This window comes from Otolemur garnettii, unplaced genomic scaffold (assembly GCF_000181295.1).
Source record: "Otolemur garnettii isolate 467f Iridium unplaced genomic scaffold, OtoGar3 scaffold00011, whole genome shotgun sequence".
Lineage (NCBI taxonomy): Eukaryota > Metazoa > Chordata > Mammalia > Primates > Galagidae > Otolemur > Otolemur garnettii.
In genome coordinates, this window is record NW_003852406.1 from 4,227,304 (window position 1) to 4,252,098 (window position 24,795).

The following is a 24,795-nucleotide window of genomic DNA, read 5'->3' on the forward strand; positions in this document are numbered from 1 at the left end:
TGGCTGGCGCCTTAGCCGGTTGAGCTATAGGCACCGAGCCAGTAAATATTCTTTCTTGTCTCTCAGAAAGAGAATGCCTGAGATCCTCCAATCGGTCTGGCTCCTGTTGACCTTCCTAGTGTAGTAACAAGAGCTAAAAGCACATGCATGTGGAAGGAGGCTCAGCAAGTCCTTTTCTGTCTTTTTCTTACTGGTCTCTCTTGTTTCCAGCAATAAGGCAAAGGTTATGTGAGGATGGCAGCATGACTGCCTTGGCAAAAATAGTCATCTTTCTATTTTCACTCTTGTTATTGTTCTCTCTCTCCACAACTCCCTCCCTTGTGCTCTAGAATATACTTTAGCTAATGTTAACATAGACACTGTAGCTTTTCTCTGGTTCATGTTAGCATATTGTGTCTTTTCCCATCCTTTTAATTTACAGATATCATATTATCATGGGTTTTTTTGTAGGCAGCATATAGTTGGGTCTTGTAGTGACAGTTTCTTGGTTTGTTTTACATAATCTGACAATTTTTGCCTTTTAGTTGCAGAATTAATAAACTATGACCTGGTAAGCTGCCTGTTTTTGTAATTAATGTTCTATTGAAATACAGCCACACCCATTTCACTATAGATTGTCTGGCTGTCTTTCTGGTTATAATTGTAGGGTTTTATAGTTACAACAGAGACTTTATGCTCTGAAAGCTTAAAATATTTACTATCTGGCTCTAAAGGTTTGAGATCCATGGTTTAGACCATTGACATGTAATGCAATTATTGATATGGTTGGTTTAAATTGATCGTTTTGCTGTTCCATCTCTTCTTTGTTCCCTTTTTTCTTTCCTTTTCTTTGAAATTGTTTGAATTTTTTTTTAAATTTCACCTTATTTCCTTTTATGACTTATTAGCTATAATTTCTGTAGTTATGTGTTTTTGTGTTATTTTATTTAAGGTTTATAGTGTGTATCTTTACATGGAGGCATTTAAAAAGTATTATTTTACATTAAATAAAAATGGTACATGTGTGATATACAACATGTTTTGAAATATTTATACAATGTGGAATGGCTATATAGAGCCAATTAACATAAGCATTACCTCATTTTGTGTGTGTGTGATGAGAATTATTGAATTCAGCACTTTTTCAGTGAACTTCCTTATAACCCATATTTAGAATTTTATTTTTTGGGACAGTCTCACCCTGGGTAAAGTGCCATGGTGTCACAGCTCACAGCAACCTCAAACTCTTGGGCTTAATAGATTCTCTTGCCTCAGCTTCCCAAGTAGCTAGGACTATAGGCATCCGCCACAACACCCAGCTATTTTTTTGGTTGCAGTTGTCATTGTTTGGCAGGCCCGGGCTGGATTTGAACCTGCCAGCTTCAGTGTATATGGCTGGCACCCTAGCTGCTGAGCTACAGGTGCTGAGCCCATATTTGGAATTCTTTATCTATAATTTCGGTTTTGACATTTTGTCTGAGAACCATTGCTACAGAGCTGGTGTGCTCTTTTCACTCTGATTTTTTCATACTGCTGGATTTCTGGCACTGGTTCCTTCTCATCAAGAGCATCTGTGGCTTCTTGTTTTGGGTTTTCTTTTGTTTTTATAGAGTTATCACACACTCTTAAGGGGGTATCTGTAGCTCTTGTTAGGTGAGGACCTTTGGCTTTGCTTCTAAGTATTTCAATGGGGGTCTAGGTTCTGGACTGACACTTTGGTTATAGGTATTTAGTGTGGTGATTTTCTCAGTTGCTACTTATCTGTAGGCTGTAGTGATGTACTATATGCATGGACTATGTGCATGAGTAGACACTGTTTCTTTTTGACAAGGGAAGATGAAGGTATTTGAATCCTTTCTCTTTCCTCAGCCTCCTGGTCTTCTTAAAAGTGTGAATTATATTGGGATGCCCAGTCGATAAGAGCCAGCCATACCTTGTATGATTGAGTCAATAAATGCTGTAATGGGCTGTACAGGTTGTCCTCTCTGCCAGTAGGTGATACTTTTAGGGAGGAGCCAGCTGCAGTGTTGTTTTGGGGACCTGTGACTATTCTATTCCCTCAGAAGAACTTGAATGCCCCAGACAGTGGATAAGACCCTAGAGCTTCCAGTGGAGTATTATTCTCTATCACAATAGAGCCACATGCAGGAGTGAGGCTGGGTGGGGCTGGGTCAGGGGTCAGGTGAGTCTTCCCTCCAGCTTCACAAAAGCAGGCACAAGAGCAATCTAGCCAGGAGTCAGGGGTCAGCTCCAAGACCACTTCCAAGGGGGGCTGAAGCAGCAACACCAAGCCAAAAAGTCTACTCATGAGGGAAGGGCTGTCTAAGATTCACAGCTGGTTTTTATGAGTGAGTTTCTCTCTTCTGCCCCATGGATCTCTTTCCAGTGTCTTGTCCCAATCAGTAGCCCAAACTATCTGAGCTCACCAGCAATGGCACCACAGGATATGAGCTTTCCTGCCCAGGAACCTACCCTGGATCAAAAGTGCAGCTTTCTTGCAGGGAGGAGTGCTCCATTAGTGCCCACTGGCTTGGACCCACACCACACTCTCCTTTTAGTTTTGCCTGAGGGGTTCCCTTGCCTCTCAAGTATGTTTAATATCCCTCCACATTCACAGGTGTATGTCTCTATTTTATGCCAATACCATGTTGTTTCGATTATTATCGCCTTGTAGTATACCCTGAAGTATGGTAAAATGATGCTTCTGGATTTGCTCTTACTTCATAAGATTGAATTGGCTATTCAGGATCTTATCTGATCCCAGAGGAAGCATAGAACTTTTTTTTTTTAGAGCTTCAAAATATGATGCTGATATTTTAATGGGAATTTATTGAATATAGATCATTTTGGATAGTATAGACATTTTAACAATGTCCATTAAATCTATGAGCATGATATGTTTTTCCATCTAGTTATATCCTCTGTGATTTCTTTTCTCAGCATTTTGTAGTTCTCCCTGTAGAGATACTTGACATTCTTTGTTAAATGTATTCCAAGGTATTTCATTTTCTTTATGCTACTGTGAAGGATATTGTATCTTTGGTTTGATTCTCAGCTTGACTGTTGTTGGTGTATATGAAAGCTACTGATTTATGTATGTAGATTTTGTAACCTAAGATGTTGCTGTAATTATCAATTCCAGGACTCTTGGTTGAGTCCTTGGGGTTTTCTAGGTATAAAATCACATCAGCAAAGACCAAAAGTTTGACCTCTTCTTTCCCCATTTGGATACCCTTGATATCCTTCTCTTAAACGTAATTGCTCTGCCTATGACTTCCAGTACTACTTTGAATATTAGTGGCAACAGTAGGCATCCTTGTACAGTTCCAGCTGTAAGCAAGAATAATTTTAATTTTTCTGTTTAGATGATGTTAGCTGTGGGTTTGTCATAGATAGCTTCTCTTGAGGAAAGTCCTATCTCTGCTGATTTTCTTAAGTGTTATTTTAATCAAAAAAGTGTGTCAAATCATGCCAAATGCTTTTCCTGCATCTATTGAGAGGATTGTATAGTCTTTGTCTTTACTTCTACCTATATAGTGAATTACATTTATAGATTTGTGTATGTTGAACCAACCTTGAATCTCTGGGATGAAGCCTACCTAGTCGTGATGATTTTTTTTTGTGTGTTAAGATTTTATTGAGGATTTTTGCATCTATAGTCATTAAAGAAATTGATCTGTAGTTTTCTTTTTTGGTTATGTTCTTTCCTGGCTTTGGTATCAAGATGTTATTTGCTTTACAGAATGAGTTGGAGAGGATTCCTTCCTTTTCAATGTTGTGGAATTGTTTCTAGAATATAGGTTACAAGTTCTTTGAAAATTTGGTAGAATTTTGGTGTGAAGCCATCTGGTCTGGGACTTTTTTGTTCTTCTTGTAAGATTTTTTATTGTTGCTTCAATTTTTGTGTTTAATATTTGTTGATTCAGGAGTTCTATTTCTTTCTGGTTGAGTCTAGGGGGGTAGTATGATTCCAAGAATTTGACCATTTCCTTTATGTTTTCAAATTTATGGGCACAGAGATTTTTATAGTAATCAGATCTGTCATTTCACCTTTTCCACTTTTGAATTGGTTTATTGAAGGCCTTACCTTTTCCTTTCCACTTAATATGGCCAAAGGCTTATCAATTTTGTTTATCTTTTCAAAGAACCAACTTTCTGCTTCATTACCTTCCATGTGGTTCCTTTGTTCTCAGTTTCATTTAGTTGTGATCTGATCTTGGTTATTTCTCTTCTGCTGCTGGGTTTGGAATGGTTTGTTCTTCCTTTTCCAGTTCCTTGAGATGATTCATTAGATTGTTGATTTGTGATCTTTCTGCTTTCTGGATATGGACATTTAAGGCAATGAGGTTTCACTCTCAGGAATGCTTTTGAAGTATCTCTCACAGGTTTTGGCAGCTTGTGTCTCCGTTGTTATTTAGTTCAAAGAATCTTTTTATTTCTATCTTTATCTCCTCCTTCACCCACTATCATTCAGCAATAAGTTGTTTGTTTCTATGACTTTGTGTGGGTATCAGTGTTTCTATTAGAATTGATTTCTAGTTTTATTCTACTGTGGTCTATAAAGATACATGTATTGATGTAAGAACAATTAATGACCTAGTACATGTTGGGAACTGGGGGAAGGGGAGAGCAGAGAGAGAGAGAGAGAAGGAGGGAGGTGTGGGGAAAAGGAAGAGCAGAGAGAGGGAAGAACGGAGGGGGTGGGGTCTTGGTGTGTGATACACCTTTTGGGGGCAATATACAATTGTAAGAGAGACTTTACCTAGAAAATGCAATCAGGGCGGTGCCTGTGGCTCAAAAGGGTAGAGCACCTGTCCCATATGCTGGAGGTGGTGAGTTCAAACCCAGCCCTGGCCAAAAAAAAAAAGTGCAATCAGTTTAACCTGGTTTCTTGTACCCTCAATGAATCCCCAACAATTAAAAAAAAAAAAAAAGATACATGGTAAGATTTCTATTTTAAAAAATTAGGGACTTAAAAAAATTTTTTTTTGAGACTTGTTTTGTGGCCTAGGATGTGATTGGTCTTGGAGAATGATCCATGAAGTTGATGAGAAGAATGTATATTCAGTAGTATTGAGATAGAATGGTCTATAAATGTCTGTTATGCCCATTTGTTCTAGAGTCATGTTTAAGTCCAAAGTTTCTTTATTTAATTTCTGCTTGGAGGAGCTGCAGCTATTACATTATTGTTTACATTTTGTTTAGCTCAAGAAAGAGTTTACTCACCTAATGTGCATGATACAACAGTACATTTCAAAACTATTAAGAAATGAGTATAATTGTGATGGATGTGTTACTTGGTTCAATGTAAATATTTCATGTTGTATATCTAAACAGTACCCTGAACCCCATAAATGCATCAGTGTATGAAGTTATGATTTAATAAAAAAAATTATTAAAAAAAAGTTTGCTTTAAAAATCTGGAGTATTTGGTTTGGGTGCATGAATACTTAGCATTGATATGTCTTCTTATTGAATTTTTCCCTGGTCCAATATATAATGTCCCTCTGTCTTTTCTTTTATTTGTTGTTTTAAATTCAATGGTAATAAGAATCACTACTCTTGATTTCTTTTGGTTTCCATTTGCATGGAATATTATTTTGTATCCCTATATCCTGAGTCTGGGTGTATCCTTGGGGGTTAGATGTGTTTCCTGAGGACAGGAGATACTTGGCTTATATATTTTTTATCCATTCATCCAGCCTGTACTTTTTCAGTGGGAAGTTCAAGCCACTCACATTTATTGATTGGATTGTTAAGTGGGGTGGATTTCTGTTCATCCTGTTTTGTGGGACTCTACTGTTTATTTCTTGGGCCTTTGTGATGTTTAGGCTTTAACTTTTGTTTCTTGGTAGTTTTATACTGGTGGGAGTCTATTATGCTGGTTAGTGCATAGTGCAGGTCTAAGTAATTCCTGCCAGGGCAAGGGGGTGGGGCCTAACTGTAACAAATTTCCTTAAAGTTTTCTTGTCAGGAAAAGATTTGTTTTCTCCATCAAATGTGAAACTTAGTTTTGCAAAATACAAAATCCTGGTTTGGCAGTTGTTCTTTTTAAGAAGATTGAAAATAGGGGCCCACTCCCTTCTGGCTGTAGGGTTTCTACTGAGAAATCAACTATTAACCTGATAGGTTTACTTATGCCTACGTGCTTGTAGAGTTTTATCTTTCATTGACTTAGGCTAGGTTAATTACAGTACATCTTGGTGATGCTTTATTTGAATTGAGTCTTTGTGAGGTTCAATGTCCATCTAATAATTGGGTGCCTGAATCTCTGGCAAAGTTTGGGAAATTTTCTGTGATAATATCTTCAACTAGAGATTCCATGCTTTTAGGCTATCTTCTTCTCCCTTGGGGATACCCATTATTTGTATATGCATATGTTTTTCATTGTCCCAAATCTCTCTTCTTTTTTGTTTCTTTAAATGACCGAGTTGCTGAAGAGTCTCATCTTCGGGCCCTGAGATTCTTTCTTCTCCATGGCTTAATCTGTTGCTGAAACTTCCTGCTGTGTTTTAAAACCCCCTGAATGGCTCTTTCAATTTTTTAAGCTCTATTATATCCTTCCTGATTTTGTCCAGATCCTTGGTGTCTTTCTCTTTGATTTCATTGATTTCCTGAGACATTGTTTGCACTTCTTTTTGCTGATTTTCAACTTTCTCTTCAATTTCTTTCATCTTATTTGCCATCCATATTCTAAATTCCATTTTTGTCATTTTAGCAATTTCTTTATGGTTGGAATTCTCTGCTGTAGTGCCATTGTGATTTCTTGGGGGAGTTGATCCAGAGTTTTTGTTTGTTTTTGGTTATCTCCTTACCTTCTTTCCAACTCTGGCTAAAAACGTTAAGATGATCCTAAATAGCAGTTAGAGATATTCCTGCTGGATTCAAATATGAAGCAGTCATTAGATGGTGCTCTAGTATCAGCAGTAACAATACCTGCTAGATGTGTTATCTGCATTCCCTTCTATAAGTAATTTGCTGAAACCTAATCTCAGTTGACAGCTTGAGGTTGGAAAATTACCAGCAGGGTGGGACTTTTGGCTCTGCTTCAGTGAAGGAAGCTCTGGGGGTGGGGGTCTTGTGGGCCAGGTGCAACACTGGACTTGAGAGTGGTGTTGCAGTCTTGGGGAAGAATCTGGATGGTCAAGGGTGGCACGTGGCATAAGTTTTCCCAATGAAGCCTCAGAGCCTGGGCTGGGAAGGGGATTGAGACACAGTGAGCAACCTGGACCCGGAATAAAGAAGGAGGTCAGTGGGAGAGGGTGGGATCACTTCAATCTGGATGTTGGACCAGGGGACCTGCAGGAGGCAGTCACTCAGGCCTGAAGGGCAAAGTTTGAGCTGGCCACATGGGAGGTTGAACAGGTCCTTAGAATGCTCAGATGCCATGTCAAGTAGGGCTGACATGGGCACCTGCAACCCTAGGGTCACAGAGATCTTGATGTCCCTCCTAGAACCTGACAAAATGGAGATAGTGAGCTGTTGTCGCCCCACTCAGTGGCAGCCTGCTGGGCCTCTATCTTGTCAGTTCTGTGCCCAGATCTTCCTGCACTCTGTGAGGGAAGTGCTTGGTTTCAGATAACCAGCTTTGGCCTAGAGGAGCCAAGAACTGATCCCCTCCCTCCTTAGCCCACCACAAGTCCAATGTGGCACCAGTCACTGTCTGTTCCCTTCCACATCTACTATCTGGTGAGAAAACTCTGCACAGAAATCAGGTCAGTCCCCAGACTAACCTGACAGGGAACTGCAAGAGTTGCTGCTGGTCAGCTGGCAGCTCAGACCGCACAGTGATCCCCACACGTAGTCTCCACTTTTGTGCTATATATGTCCCCATCACCTGCTTCCTTTATCTTCCCTTCTTTCTTTTTTCAGCTCCTGGTGTCTTGCACTATCTCTCTGTGACTTCACAACACTGTCTGAGTGGAGGAATGCAAATGGCGGACACTGCTTGTGGTTCTCGTCACTTTTCCTGGGAGAGATTTGTTAAGAGGCTGCTTCTAGTCTGCCATTTTTTCCTTCTCCTGTTTTGCAGATTTTTTGCTCCTTTCTTCCTTTGAGATTGGATGATTTTGGGTAGTAGCATACTCTGATTTTTTTTTTTTTTCCCTGAGACAGAGTTTCACTTTGTCACCCTTGGTACAGTGCAGTGGCATTATAGCTCAGAGCAACCTGAAATTCTTGGGCTCAAGTGATTCTCTTGCCTCAGCCTCCCAAGTAGCTAGAACTAGAGGTACCTGCCACAACACCTGGCTATTTTTAGAGACAGGATCTGGCTCCTGCTGAGGCTGGTCTCAAATCCCTGGGCTCAGGCAATCCGCCTGCCTCAACCTCCCAGATTATAGGGAGGATTGGCTAGGATTATAGGTATGTGCCACCACACCCAGCCTCTGATTTCTTTTTATGTATCTGCTATGTTTTTGGTTACTACATGGCTTACGTGGTAATAGGTTCTAATAGGTTATTTTAAGCTGACAACTGATATCATCCAAAAACTTAGCACTTATACCTTCCCTCCTCACATTTTATGTTTTTGATGTCACAATTTACCTCATTTATATTGTTTATCCCTTAATAAATCATTGTAGCTATTATTGTTTGCCTTCTAACCATCATACTAAAGTGACTTATACACCACCATTAAGTAATACAAGTATTCTGCCTTTTTCTATGTACTTTTTCCAGTGAGTTTTCTTTGTTTTCATGTTATTAATTAGAACCCTTTTATTTCAGGTTGAAGAACTCCTTTTAGCATTTCTAGTAAGGCAGTTCTGGTGGTGATGATATCCCTCCGCTCTTCTTTGAGAAACTCTTTCTCTCTCCTTCATTTCTGAAGGACAGCTTTGTAGGGTAAAGCATTCTTGGTTGTCAATTTTACTCCTTCAGCACTTTAAAAATATTGTCCCACTCTCCCCAGTCTATAAGGTTTCTGCTGAGAAATCTGATAGATGTACTGGAGTTCCCTTGAATGTGTTATGTATCTTTTCTCTTGCTGCTTTCAGGATCTTCTTTGTCTCTGATTTTTGACAGTTTGATTTATATTGCCTTACTACAATTTAATTTGGGTTGAATCTGATTAGACATGGTTGAGCTTCCTGAACATGAATATTTGTATTTGTGCCTAGACTTGGGAAATTTTCTGTCATTTTTTAAAAATAAGCTTTCTCCCCCTATCTTTTTCTCTGCTCCTCTGGTACCCCCATGAGGTATACACATGTAATGGACACTCATGATATATATATTGATAATCTGGATCTAGTGGCCATAGGACCCAGCTCAGCCCTGAGGCAAACTTGAGATAAAGTCCATAGGACCAGAGTGAAACCTTGAGCCATTTGGGCCAGTCTAGCATCAAGACAGCCCTAGAGGCTAGGTCCATGGGGGCTGATCTGGAGCTTAGATTGACTGGGGTCTGTCTGTTGCTGGATGGGCCTAGAGAGTGAATCCATAGGGTCAGTCTGGAGCATAAGTCTGTGGCGGCTGGCCCAGTACTGGGGCTGGTCTGGTTCTGGGAGTAATCCCGGAGGCTGTCCCAAACACTGAGTCTACTGGGTGGGCTTGGTGCTCAGATGGTCTTGGAGCTTTGGTCTGCAGGTACTGGCCTGAAATCAGAATGGGGACCTGCCCAGCTCTGAGTTTTAATGGGAAGGCTCAATGTTGGGGGTCCAAGGTCCCATTCTGGTGCTTACTACCCTTGGCTTTATCTCTATATTGTGCTTCTGGGGTTGGAAGAAGGGTTACATGAGTAATGGGAAACTGTCTTTCCTACCCACTTCAGGGCATCTTTTCCCATTTCTATGCTACCTTCAGGTGTTGTAACCTCTCACCTCATTTCCTTAGCTTTTGTGAAACTGCTATTTCTGTGAGGGGATGAACTCTGGAAAGTCCTACTTTGCATCTGGCAAATGTCACTCCTCAGAATCCCCTAAATTGTATACATCTTTATCACAGTCTACCTTCAAGTGATGTACCACTCCACATATAGTGTAAGAAGCCTGTAATAGTATAGTCCTATTTCTCCTCCTCTAGCCTTTGTGCTGATTTTGTATATTTTATCTGTATGTATGTTGTAAATACATTATTATTTGTGCTTTAAACAGGCAACTATCATTAAAAGAGATTTAGATAATGAGGAAAAAGTCTTTGTATATAATTTACCTATGTTTAATAGTTATCGTTACTGGCAATTTTTATTCCTTTGTATAGACCTGTATTTCTAACTAGTATCATTTTCCTTCTGATTGAAAGACTTTACATTCCTCTCACATTTCTTGTAACGCAGATTTAATGGTGATTTTCCCCCCCTGCCTTAGCATCCCAGAATGCTAGGATTACAGGCATGAGCCACTACACCCAGCCCATTAAACTTCATGTTTTAAAGATATTTTCACTTAGTAATTAATTCTAAGTTGACAGCCTATGGAGACTTTAAAGATGTTGCTCTACTCTTCTTTCATTTGCATTTTCTGTCATCCTTTTCTTCGTTTCTCTATATGTAATGTGTTTCCTTTTTCTGCTCCTAAGATTTTCCTCCTTATCACTAGTTTTAAGCAATTTAATTATGATGTGCTGGTGTATTTCCCTTGTTTCTTGTGTTTGTGTTTCATCAGACTTCTAGGATCTGTGTTTTACTTTTAATCGATATTGGAAAGTATTTAGCCATTATTTTATTTTTTCTTTACACTCCTCCTTCATATATATCAGCATGCTTAAAGTTGTCCCAAAGCTCACCAGTATCATTTATTTTGTTCCATTGTCTTCTCCTTAAGTGCTTCATGGATAGTTTCTATTGGTTGTGCCTTCATATTCCCTAATTTTTCCTTCTGCAATGTTTAATCTGCTGTGCATTCTATCCACTGTATTTCTCATCTCAAACATTACAGTTTTCATTTCAAGAAGTTTTGAGTCTTTTTTATGTCTTCCATCTCTCTGCTTAACATGTTGAATCTTTTCTCTAGCTTAGACATATAACATATAGTTATTCTAGCTCTCCTAATATCCTTGTCTAATAATTTTATCACCTGTGTTATTTCTGGATCATTTTTGATGGATTTTTCCTCCTCATTATGGCTCACAGTTTCCTATTTCTTTTCATGCCTTGCAGTTTTTGTTAAATGTCAAACATTGTGAATTTTACCTTACTTAGTTCTAGATATTTCTGTATTCCTGTAAATACAGAAAAACCTCTGTTAAGCTGACCACCAAAAGGACTGTAACTTGTCAACATACAGAGAGGTCAATAGATGGAACTAGGCCTACCGTGCTGACACATACATGTCTGGTCTATGAAAAAAATTAGGTTGACTTAAAAGAGGTGGTCAATGTAGGGAGGTGGTCAACAATTGAGGTTCTATTTTATTCTAGAGCTTAATTCTAAGATGTATTTTGGAAACAGTTTGCTCATTTCCTTTTTAGGTTAGGTGGGCCCACAGCAGTGTTTAGTCTTAAGAGAAAAGTTGTCCCACTACTGTAGCAAAACCCTTCAGAACCCAATGCCTCATGGATTAATTATGAGGTCTTCTGGTTGACTGGTGAGAAAAGAACTAGAGTAGTCTCCCCCTTATCCATGGGGGATACATTCCAAGACCCCAGTAGGTGGCTGCCTGAAACCATGGGTAGGACCAAATTCTATATACATAATTATAATAAAGTTTAATTTATAAATGAAACACAATAAGAAATTACCAACAGTAACTAATAAAATACAATAATTAAACCATAATAAATTATGTGGATATGGTCTTATTTCCCCTCCACCAAAATCTTATTATACTGTACTCACCTATTTTTGGATCATGGTTGACCACAGGTAACTGAAACCTTGAAAAGCAAAACTGCAGGAAAGAGGGTATTGTTGTATTCCCAGCTTCATGTAATTAGATTGTTACCCCCAATTCCATTAGGTAGTTCTTTTCATGGCTGTCAATAGTTTCCTTACACATATACACTGGTCAATTTTTTCCTGAATGTGTATTTTGAGGAGGACCTTCTGCACACCTCTCCCTTCTTTGGCCTGCAAACTCTAGTCACATTATATTCTCAGACTCCCAGTTCTATTTTGGAAACTCAGACCATAACTCTACCTGGGTTAGAGGTGGCCTGGGAGCTTTCTCCAGATAATACGTTGGGACAATTAAAATGCTTACATCTCAAGAATCACTGTCCTTCTCTAACTGATACCTTATGTCTTGAAAATCACTGTTTTATACATTTTATCTATTTTTTTTAGTTGTTTCAAGTTCTTTTAGTGTTTTTATCTGACAGAGTATAATACCTCTTCCCTCCTTCTGAAAACTCTCATTCTCTCAGAGAATTCAGGATTAAAGTACCTGGCCTGGGATAAGTAATTTGGGCCAGCTTTGCTTTAGGCATCATCGTAATAAGTCTCTCATAAACTCATTTCTCTGGCTTATCTTGTCCATGGGCATACTCTGACCTCCCTTACTTAGCAGCAAGCTAAGAGCCAAAACGCAGATTTAAATTTTGGGTAGGAAATTATTCATCCAACAAACTTTAAATTTGTCTGGACAAGGTACAGTAAAACTGGTTCTTCTTCAACTAAATCTCAATGTTGAATGTCCTCTCTATCTGGGTCATCACTGTATTTCATTTCCTAGAAGGGCTTCTAGTATGTAATGTACTTAGTAAATATTTGTGAATGAATAAACTGTCCAGTAGCTTAAAAATCCTCTTAATAGTTAAACATTTTATCAAACTAACGGTCATCTATCTGCTAAAAACAATATCAAAAAATGACATACCCGTATATTTAAACAGACCAAACTAAGATAAAACTCTAACAAACAACATTTATTTGTCTTTTACATATATATTTCACAGCCTGGACATCACATCATCTTCAGAGAAAGATACTTTTATGCCATTATGTTTTACTATTTACTGCACAGGCATTAAACATTCTCATTAACATGATGAGACAATTTGCTGGTAAACATTTAAACACACAGACATTAGTTTCAATATTTCAAGAACATATTTTTGGTCATAACCAAGGAAATACATCAAAGTATGACAACATTGGCTAATATTTTACAAGCAAATAATATTTAACTCTGCATAGTTTATACAGTAGGCTGTGGCAATAAATAACATCCCCAATCTCTTCCACAATTCACTGGCCACAAAAAGCCTAACATTCATTTTAATTATGACATGAAATGTTCTATTGGTATAGTTTCAACATAGCCTTAAATATTGTGGGTATTTAACCTTGAATACATGAAAAGAAAAAGTACTAAACTGGACTAAGAAGGTGTGTGTGGTTAACTACAAATATGTCATGTTCACATATTATATCCTTAACAAGAAGGCAAATATTTAAATAGAAAAACTAGCAGTCAAAAAAATGTGAATGTGCAAATTGTAAGGAAAACATTGCATTTAAATTTGCACTCACCTGCAAATTACAGTACTAGCTCAGTATAAACACTAACAGGAAAAATATTCAGCAGGAAAGAATGGAAATGACCTCTCACAGCAGAAAACTGGTCACTGTGCACTGCTTCACAGCTAAGAAAGTTTTTCTGGTGGTCCAGAGCTCTTAACACGTTATGACTATCCTTCATTCCACAGAGAAGGAGACCGCGGGCATGCTTCAATCAGTGGTAAGAACAGGAAGAAAAACCTGAATCAGCAACATTTTCTTCCTTAATTTGGTATGAAGGTCCTTCTCATTGTTTCAAGTTACTAATTTGCAAATGTTTTCTAAATCACGTTTGCTAAATGCTATAAAGGATAGCTATCCTTCATACAATACTAGGAATGATTTTATATTTGTTTTTAGAATGTCAGCATTATAACAAGGTACATGCGCATTCATTCTACTGACCTGTATGGGCAATACTCAGCATAACACGCAGCTTGGATTAGATTTAAATTCTACACAGAGATTCTCTGTATTGTTTTCAATGTGTTAACTGCCTGGAAAGCAGAATTGCCTAATGATTACTGTAGTGTTTTTTAACTGAAATGTATATAAAAATAAAACCCCAGTCTTTAAGTCTATAGAATTAAGACTTAGCTCTTTAAGTCAAGAATTCTGTTAGGGATGTTAAAAGCACTAGGCAAAACCCTGGTTTTCAGCGTGCCATCTGCACCACAGGAGAAGATCCGATTGCCCTGGATGATTTCAATCTGCATGACTCCAGCCCCAATGTTCCTGAATATGGACTGCTTAGCATGTTCACTTTTAAATGAATGAATTAGGCCATGGCCTGTCAATCTCCAAACCTAGTTTAAAACAAAGAGTGAAAACAAAATTAAGAGAACAAAGGCAGAAACATGGCCCGCACTTCTGCTCCCGTAGCCCATCTGATCTCACTAAAGCCAGTGCCTCTGTCTTTACGGCTTATCTAACTGGGAAATAACACCACTCCCATGATTCAGTTATTGAGTTCCTTATGCTTCACTGGCCCTTTTTTCAAATTTCTCTCCTCACATCCTGTTGTAGTTTCATATTGATCATCTATAACCCATTTCAAATTCAATGAAATATTTGAGTTAATTCAATTAAATGTTCCTAATGCTCAGCTAGGCCCTGGGGCAATGAAGTGGTATAGTACAGACTGTCCCTAACACATGATAGTTCAACTTACAATTTTTCTACTATGATTTCTCAACTTTATGACAGTATAAAAGTGATACGCACATCCAGAACATTCCTATGTATAAAAACCTATATCCTGAAAAACTCATGGTAAGTTGAAAATATCCTAATTTCAAAATTCAAAAGTGCATTTTCATCTTGTGATATTTTCAACTTAGCATGGGTTTATCTGGATGTCATAACTCCATCATAAGTCGAGAAGCATCTGTACTATCTCACTCATCACGAACCTTCACTTTAACCATACAAAAGAGTCAAAAACTAAGGGTCGGAGTGGGGAGAGTGGGGAGAGTGGGGAAGGTTCTAAGGAGCCAGACTAATGTCACAAAAAAAATCCATGGATTAATTAAATTCATACGCTATACTGAAAACGAGTTCTTTATAGGTGTTTAATGACCTGAGATTCCAATGAGCTTGACTATCTGGTTTTCCAGACCATAGTCATTTGGAAAGAGCCACACAGAAGCAGGGGCAGAGTGTTAAGAGGCATTCAGTATCTCTGTGAAGCTGGTGGTTTTCTGTTTCCAGTAAGTCTTGACAGCAGATAATTGTTAGCACATTATAACCTCTTGTACAGACTCACCTTTATGTTACCTTCTGCTGAACCTGTGGTGAAATATTCCTCACAGGGATCCAGAGCCAGAGCCTTGATAGCTGAGTCATGCGCATGAAATGTGTGAATTAGCTGTCTCTGCCTAATGTCAAAAATGCAGACATGTCCTTTTCTACCTCCAGAAATTAGCAGTTGCCGTTTGGGTGCATACTGAAGTACCGTGGCACCATGATCATGGCATGTGAAACCTGAGGGAGAAAAACACCAAGGGACTTTTCCAAAACAATTTATATCTTGGCGGTTCTGATGTTTAAATCTACATTTAAATAATCCAGAAATTACTGATGCATTTTTCACTCCAAAGTACTTTTACTATGTCACTGAGGTTTTGTAATCATTTAAAATGTAAAGAAAAAGCCTGAGTAATGTCAGAAAAAAAATATTTTTCATCCCTATTCTTAATATGAAAAAAAAACCCACAGGAAAAAGTTTAAACCTCAAGTGATAATGTCTGATCATCAAGTTCTTCCTAAGTAAAAAGAATTTTACAATCAAATAAAATTGAGAGATAGCTACATCTTTCAAAATCACATCAACATATTAAGATTACAGAAAGCTTTCTGTGAAAAAAGAATCTACTTTCAAGCCAAGCTCATTTGAGCATGGAGGATTTGGGGGCAGCATTATATGGGAGAGAGATTGTTAGGACACCAATTTGACAAATATTGCCTTAAAAGAAATAATATTTAAATGGTAGTATTCATATTTCTAGTTCTTATAAAGTTAGCCTTTGTTTTATGATTAGGTTTAATTCTTTAAACCTAAAGAATGACCTCACTTCTATGGAGCTTGAGGAATACTTTGTAACAGATTTCTTAAACAGCCTTATTAGTTGCACCACTATTCACACCATATTTTCTGAATAGAATACAACCCAGGACTCCAACAAGCCTAAAATAGTCTATAATCATGTAAATTTACCTCAGCAAGGCAGTTAGACATTCTAATTAACCTTCAGAATTTGTAGTCATTCACTCTAAATATTTCTCCATTTTCAATCTGTCAATAAGCATTCACTGGATTCATTAATTAAAATAAAAACGGGAAAACATTCTTTCATGGTATATTAAAAATCACAGAACATAACTCACCGTGAATGAGGCTGTTTCCAGGTGATATTAAGGTATCCCACAGGCATACATTTCTTTTAGAAAAACAATAATAAAACAATACGTCATAAATAATTACCAAGGACAAATTCTCTTCAAGTCAAATATTTTTACTTATTCAATTGTATCTTTTTTCTTTACTCATATTTACAGAGCAGTAATTCTCAACTAGGAAACACTTCTTCTAAGATTTATCCTCGTCAAGTTACACAGTCTGTCTCATATGGTTCCACCTGTGTCTGCATCCCCCACCCCAAGAAACTGCCATAACCTCCTGAGGAGAAAGGATGCTTCTGCACCTCCAGTGGTAACCAATGGAGGGAAAAGAGAGGCATTATTCACAGGCAGATGTTGCCAATGAAAACCGTGTGAGGTCAAAGAAAATGTTGAGAAGGATGGCTAATGTCAGATGCTTGTTAGTTCTGGAGAACCAGAGAGAGTTAAAAAAAAATCTTTAACATAAAAATGACGTGTTTATTAATAAACTACTTTAGGAGGAAGTTTTGGTTTTGTTTTTTCCTTTTTGGTCAGGAAAACCTCTCTCAGATAAGAACGATAGAGTAAAGAAAATAATTTTTTTTAATTCCTAGGGCAGAAGAACCCTACCAAATAGCAATCTATACTTTCCAGGAAGAATGCCTTTCTGTCTACAGTTTTATTTCTTGTTTTGCTTCTCTGTCAACGTACCTATGGTCATTGGACTGTCCAGATGTGGCAACTAGACTCGAAGAGGTAATAAATGCAAAGTCACTTGTGGCTTTACTGTGGCACTGCCAACTCTATGAAAAACAAAGTGCAACTGATGTTATCTAAAATTCCAAGAGAATTTGATACAGTAAAACCATACAGTTCTGCTAATACCATAATACATGCATAAGCTAAGAACAGTTTTTCAAAACTCAGTCTAGGCTGGGTATGGTAGCTCATGCCTATCATCCTAGCACTCTGGGAGGCTGAGGCAGGTGGATTGTTTAAGCTCAGGAATGCCAGATCCCATCTCTACTAAAAGTAGAAAAGCTAGGTGGGCATAGTGGCACACACACCTGCAGTCCCAGCTACCTGGGAGACTGAGGTAAGAGGATCACTTAAGCCCAAGGATTTGAGGTTGTTATGAGCTATAATGATGCCACAGTACTCTATTCAACAGAGTAAGACTCTGTCTCAAAAAAACCTCAGTCTAGAATAAAAAAAGTGATAGTAACTGTTACTTGCATATTATTTGGTTATTATCCAATAATTTTTTAAAACTGAAAAGAGATGATAAAAACATGGAATTAAAGGTTAATTATTTTAGATTATGTAAGAACAGAACATCAAAGTACATGAACTTCAGCCATTCAATTGTATTCTGAACCAAATCAAACAACTTTAATACTAATGACCTCAAATAAATTTAATAAGCTTTAAATAATATAAATCATAATAAATAACTCAAAGAGGAAAACACTTAGATGCCCATCTAGTCTTAGGCTGCAGTGTGAGGGACTTAAATTAACTTTGTGCTCAAAGTACAAACACACACCTCCTTGTCTGTGCTCCCTTCCCTCTCCCTCAGGTAAAGAAATGTACCAACAACAAGGATGCCGTCAAAAGTGGTTCTACAAACAGCCCACAGGCCTCGAGCTGACTCAAAAGGCTCTAAGGATGTTCTAAAAGTATGGGAACCATTTACTGAGCCAGGTATCACTTCTCTTTTTATATCAGGTGGATAAATAGAAATTTGGAGATAAGGGCCCAAAGGAAGATGTCAGGGTACTTTAAGTAAAATGTACATTTTTTTCTGTCTAGAATTATCATGGCATAGCTAGATCTCAATGGAGGCAAATGGATAAATTCAAGATTGATTCCATTTCTGTGAAGACATGGTAGTCTATAGTATACTAATTTTAGAAAAATTATCTTATCTCATAATTAAGAATATGCATATAGTCTAGAAAATTTGAGTTTCAAGGCTTTCCAAGCCTTCCTCCATATATGTGAAGTTAGATGTTTCACACAGAAGAGTATCACCTTCCACTCTCCCCCACAATCCTTTCCCCAATCAGACCTACATCAAGTAAAGATATCCTTGTCTTCATTACCAAGTACCAAGATTGATAATGAAGTGGCCAATTGGAGTTATTTTATAATCTGATAAGCAAAATTCTGGAATAAAATGAAATTATTTTCAGAACCTGTCTGATTCTTAATGTACATACTACAAACTTCTATCATTACAAAGTGTTTTTGATCAAAATGGATAAAAGTATAATAAAATCATATCCTAAGTTGAACTACACACAAAGAAAGCCCCTGAAAATTTTCAAATGTAATGGTTTCACTTCAAGGTGAAATGCAAGATTGTTTTTAGGTCTTTCAGTCTAAAACTAGGGCAAGGATGGGTATTGCTGCTAGGCCATGACTACTGTACTGAATTGTTCCTTTCCTATCAGAACCACCAATAATGTCTGAAATGAATATGTCCTAAAAGTGTTCTCTCTGTATGCACTCTAGGAATATGAGTGATACTTACCATATAAGGTTTGGGATTTGCTGCAGTCTGGTTAACTTGCCAGATACTCAGAAAACCCTCTCCATCGGCAACACCGCACTGTAAGGAAGATATTAAACACAGCTTCTCAGCATCCATACTCAACATAAAAACACATAAAAGGAGATTCACTCAGACCCTACTAAACCTTCTTCCTATAGCTACATATCTGGTGCTGTGACTCCCAAGAAAGTACAAGTGCTGAAACTCCCCCATCAGCTTGTATCTGTTTTTCCTACCCCTTTTTAATGTTTTCCTCCAAACCTCTGTAAAACAGAATTTAGTAAGAATTTAGAAGTTTTGACTGTGCTCCTAGGCATCACCAACACATTCAACAGAAGCAGTTTTCTACTCTGACAGAATACTTGGAATCTTTAGGTATATTAATCCATACTAAATTTCATAGATTTACGCTTCTATAAGAAAGGAGGGTATATAAACAGACACCAACAAGCTCTCTGCTCAGCTTAAACCCAGAGCCACTGAATTTTTTTTTAGATCTACTTTCATCAATCTTTCCTCCTAAATATCTACAACTATTTTCAGATGAATTTAGTAATAACCCTCAAGAACCAACCTTGTTGCCTTGTGAATTAAAATATAATCTAGTAACTCTTGCATTGCCAGCTTGCCGGAAACAGACAAGTTGCTGAGGTCGTGTCCATTCAAACATTCGCACACTGCCATCCTGAGCGCCTGTAAGATCTGAAAACACGAGGAAATGCAGAAAATAAGAAACTAAAGGGTTAAAGACTTCCAATATTTTCTACTCTATAAATCAACTTCAAAATGAGAGAGGATACTTAACAGTACTGATGGACTGGATGTGAGGTCATTCTCTTAACATTATGTAGATTCCTTTTCATAAGCTTTAAAAGAAGATAGTTAAAAAATCAATTTATTTTGTGTATTCAGAAAACATGGGGAAGGATATGCTTTGGAGTACCTCTAATTCTAATAATATCGATTCTCTTATAACTTGATTATTGAGGAAATAAACCCTGTTGTGGATTTTCTGAACCACTTACAAAGAACACTTGTCTGAACAGACTGAGGAAACACAGTCAGTTACTGGTCCAGCCCTGGCCTGTGTGTACCATGCAGCTTCATCTAGTGCTAAAAGGGACCTCTGCAAGTGCCCCTCCCTTAGGAAATCAGGGATACCTTCAGATTCTTTGGTGTAGAACATTAAAGTGACAAACAAGAATGGCAGTGATGGTACATTTAAACACTACTAAAGAGACATGAATTCCTCTCTAACTTTGCTTTGCCACTTGTGTCTCAGTTTGCTCATTTATAAAATGATAATGGAGGTTAATGAGAGCACCTACCACCTACGGTTGTTTTGAGAAAAAGCATGCACCTGACACGAAGAAACCCACAACAAATGTTAGCTGTCACTATCACAAGACATCTACTGGTCACTGGCTCTGATCTATAGGATAATTTTTATGTCACTTTCAGAGAGCCTCTATCCAGAAACCATGCCTAAAAATAATTAACATACCACACTCGCTCCAGTGCTAGTCTGCCCACTGCCCAGCCACGGCAGAGATGAAGGTGGATGCGTCTGACTTGCTGGATAGGCTGTGGCAGTGGGTTGATAAAGAGTTGTAGTGGAACCACGATAATCAATATCATCTGAACTGTGAAAAACATCCATGTGTTATTGTGAAATTTCTATTTTCTCTTAACACAAATTCCAATTATAGAGCTTCTTACGTTACCCATAACAAAATGTCTGTAAGGAAAACTTAGGTACAAGTCCTTATCATAGCAAATTTTAGTACTGGTTAACTTTTTCTGTTTAGGCAATATATAAAATTAGTCTAATGTTTAGGGATAACTTTAATGCTGTATAACTTGAAACAAATGTTAGTTTTAAAATATCAATTTCTTTTGATCATATATAGAAAAAGATGTTCTCTTCAAGTACAGATATCCCATGTATCAAATTACTACATTTCACAGAAATTTGAGTTTAAAAATTTCTTGGAATAAGATACTCACTTATCGTCACATAAAATGAAGTAATTTTTATGATGGGCTACATATATAATATCATCTGATTATATCTACTCTGAAATTTGATACTGAAGCCTAGTTATATCATATGGTAATAAAGGAAAAAATCCAATAAATCTAGGAGAGAGGTTACCATGGCACCATCCCCAAGCAAATAATTCTAAGAGTCTGAAGAAAAGCACAAGGGAGAGCCAACGTGGGGGAGAAACCCCCAAACAGGCAGATATTACAGAACACTCTTGGTCCAGTGTCCACAGCTTTAATGGCCAAAGTAAAGACGTCTACATTTTAATCTGTAAAACAGTAATTTTTATCAGGTGACAATCAAGATGAAATATCGCAAGATCACTCAGGAAATGAGACTCATCAACTAGTCTAATAAATATTGCATATAGTATATTTCCTTTAATTATCCAGATCAGATGAATTTACCAAATTTTGTATAATTCCTGACATTTCTTTGCAGTTAAATATCAAAGTGGCAGTTGCCAGCATTAGGCTTTGGTGTTAGGGATTATTTGCATTCAAACATAGTGAATGGTGCAGGGTTTAACGGCAGAAGTTTAAGAGTAATATATTCATTAACGTAGGCATAACCATTTAGTGAGTACTTTTTGAAGAAAACTGCATTTAAAATTGACTATAAAACCTTTTGGATTCTCTGTCATATTCTTCTCCAATCCATATGTATGGCTGACAGGCTAGCAGAGAAGTAACATCAAGTTCTTGAACATCATGTGTTGAAGCCAAAACAATTTCATTACAGTTTGCCTATAAAGCAAAGGCAGAGTCAATGATTTAAGCAGTTTCACTAAAAGGAAGTATATTCTTTATAATGACAAAAGCTTTTACCTTATTAATGGAAAATGCCATGATCATGTCGGATTCTTTATGAATAACTTTTGCCTTTCCGCCTGGATAGCCCAGATCAGCTTCAACCTAGAAAATGTTTGTCAGCAGTTTTAGGTGCTGCGGCACAGCTCAGTACACAGATACGCACATCCCACAAAATTCAAAAGCAGGATAAGAAGAAAACGTAGCAGCGACAGAAGAAAAAAGGAAAGAGCAGCTTCAGTGTGTTGAAAATTAGCCTTGGAAAATTAGCTTAAATTCACTGATATCCTGTATCACCCCAATGATGAAGATTTCCGTTGTGATTATAAGATACTGATTAACCATCACAAAAGATGACTAATATATTTCATTAGTAATTTCTCTTTCAGCTCTTCTAAAAGTGTGCAAACATTCTACAAAAAGAATGTGTACGCATTAAGTGCAGAGTAGAGGAAAGGACATAGAAAGACAAAGAAACCACACAAAGATGAAGCACTCTGAAATAAGAGTGATGAGATAAAAGAAGGTGAACAGTTAGGACTGAAGGAGACTGCTGAGAGGAAGGCACAGTGGCTGAGGGTCAGAGGTGAGGAGAAGGAAAGAAGAGGCAGAATCAAGAAGCAGCAAAGATAAAACAGCCATGCTGAAGAACAGATTGGAAAAAGGGACAGAAGTAAAGATGGAATATGGAGAAAGAAAAAGAAGAACCGCCATGGCAAGGCAAAGCAAGCCAGACTCGGTGAGGCCCCTCCTCTCCGCGGCCAGTGCTGTGGTACAGGAGCAATGATTCTCTGACCAGCTGGCCAGGGCATGGTTAGTGCTAGAGAGGAGGCGTTAGATCCTTGAACTTTAAAGAATGAGCTACATACAAGAGGGTGGAATACTACCTTGTGGTGGCCATCTTCCGCTACGTGGATTTGTATGACCTGCTCCACATGTTCTTCTACAGACTAAGTCACACCACACCGTCACAAACACAAACACATGCATGGAACGAAATTATAAAGAGAATGAAAAATTTCAAGCTGAAATGGCCACTCCATTGCTTAAAGATGATAAAAATTAAATTTGCAAAATTAAGAAAAAAACCAAACTGAGTAAAACAAACACAACACAAAGCCAAAGGGCAAAATTAATGTGACTATTACATGCACATGAAAACGTAAAAGCTGTTTCAAAATAAAAGTTAGTTATTTGTATTCCAGTAGGCAAATTAAAAATCTTAAAAACTTATCTCTAAAAATAAAACCCACTTGTACGATTAGATGCTTTCTGTAGTACATAAATCCCTACCTTACGGAGGTTGATTTCAAATACAAATTAAAGCTATTTCTAAACACAGATCATTATTTCCTTCTTATTCACAAAGAATCTGGATAATCAGATGATTTTGCTCCTTAGGAGTAAATGTTTGCTAAAATGTATCATGGGAAAGAAGTCATACAGATAACTTGCTCCTGGTGGTGACAGAAGTAATATTCCTGTTCTGTTGTGAAAACTAGAGAAGGTTTGATCAAGGCAATAAACTCCTTTTCATGCCTTTTGAGGTGACTGCTTCCCTTCTCAGCATAAAAGACCCCTGAAATATTCCAATCACGCCTCAGGGACTCCCCTATGGCTGCTACAGCCGACAACACAGCACCCAGGAAAACATGGAATGGTCAGTGTGCGGCACAGCAAACACAGAGAAAGCCAAATTGCTGAATAACTGCCTTTCATCAATGAGCTAAGTTTGCCACATTTATTAATTTCATAAAAACTTGCTTTAGAGAATATTTTTCTTTAATATATTTAATGAGCAGAATTTTTAGTGAATACATATAAAATTTTACTATTTCCCAGAGAATTGTCTTTAATAAAAGAATTAGCCATTCAGCATTTTTAAGATTAATTGATACAGTTAGCAGACTAATCAACTTACTGAATATGCCCCATTTAGTGACTACCAAAATCCTACTTAACAATTTAAAAAGGTAAAGCACTCTTGTTAGATAGGTATTTTAAATTTTGCATATTTCTAAGGTTAGTGACCAGTTTTTATTTGTCCTAACATCCTTAACATTTATTTCATAATTTTTTTCGCAATGAAGATAATTTTTCATTATCATTCCATTTTTTCATTCAATACAGTAGACACTAACCATATGCAGCTATTTAAATTTAGATTAACTAAACCTAAAATTAAAAATTCAGTTTCTCAGTCACACTGGCCATGTTTCAAGTGCTCAGTAACCACATACTGCTGGTGACTACTATCTTGGACTGCACAGATACAGATTTCCATCATCACAGAAAGTTCTACTGGACAGCTCTGGACAAGAGTAATTTCATGGCTCAGTGCCCATAGCTCAGTGGCTAGGGCACCAGCTATATATACCAGAGCTGGCAAGTCCAGACCCAGCCCAGGCCTGCTACACAACAATGACAACTACAACAACAAAAAAATAGCCAGGTGTTGCAGTGAGCACCTACAGTCCCAGCTACTTGGAAGGCTTAAGCCCAAGAGTTTGAGGTTGCTGTGAGCTATGACACCACATCACTCTACTGAGGATGACATAGTGAGACTCTCAAAAAAAAAAAGAAGAGTAATTTTATTCAATGTTTTCAAATTTAAAAGTGTACTTGATAAAAACTCTTCCATCCACCTCCCAACCATGTACTACTTCCCTTCCCTGAAGCCAGTGGTGCTTGCATAACACTTTAAGAAAGGTTCAATTTATCTCTGTCTCACTTCCCTGTTCACGGGGAGCTTCTGCCAAAGAAAAATGGGAGAGAACATACAGAGACTGAGAGGAATGATGGAAGAGGAAAGAGGGTGGAGAGGGAGAGACTTTCTTTAGGAAGAAGCAAAATAATAGCAGGGTGAAGAAAAGATCCTAAAGGGCAAGACAAGAGTGTGGGAGTCAATGAAACCAAGACTCCTATCTTCACACAGCACTTCAAGGCTCTGACAACCCAACCAAATCAAACTGTTATAAACCATATGAATACCTAAAACATTTCTGATGGACCATTAAGTTTAAAATTTCTTTTTAAATTTAATTTAATTTTATTTTTTATTTGTTTATTTTTCTTTTTTTTT

General features: G+C 37.6%; 1 protein-coding gene across 2 annotated transcripts in view; it reads right to left on the reverse strand.

Moving 5' to 3' along the window:
• Positions 1 to 12,768: 12,768 nt before the first annotated feature.
• Positions 12,769 to 24,795, reverse strand: part of DMXL2 (Dmx like 2) — a 163,909-nt gene continuing 151,882 nt past the window's right edge. For both annotated transcript variants that reach the window (XM_023510092.1, XM_003784357.2), the window contains exons 34-44: positions 22,601 to 22,663; positions 21,732 to 21,818; positions 21,529 to 21,650; positions 20,362 to 20,500; positions 19,663 to 19,723; positions 19,432 to 19,559; positions 18,837 to 18,914; positions 17,012 to 17,103; positions 16,307 to 16,359; positions 15,186 to 15,403; positions 12,769 to 14,226 (exon numbers count right to left, since the gene is read on the reverse strand). In XM_023510092.1, the coding sequence (XP_023365860.1) occupies positions 14,014 to 14,226; positions 15,186 to 15,403; positions 16,307 to 16,359; positions 17,012 to 17,103; positions 18,837 to 18,914; positions 19,432 to 19,559; positions 19,663 to 19,723; positions 20,362 to 20,500; positions 21,529 to 21,650; positions 21,732 to 21,818; positions 22,601 to 22,663 (1,254 nt within the window). In that variant the 3' untranslated portion in view covers positions 12,769 to 14,013. The remainder of the gene's footprint in view (positions 14,227 to 15,185; positions 15,404 to 16,306; positions 16,360 to 17,011; positions 17,104 to 18,836; positions 18,915 to 19,431; positions 19,560 to 19,662; positions 19,724 to 20,361; positions 20,501 to 21,528; positions 21,651 to 21,731; positions 21,819 to 22,600; positions 22,664 to 24,795) is intronic.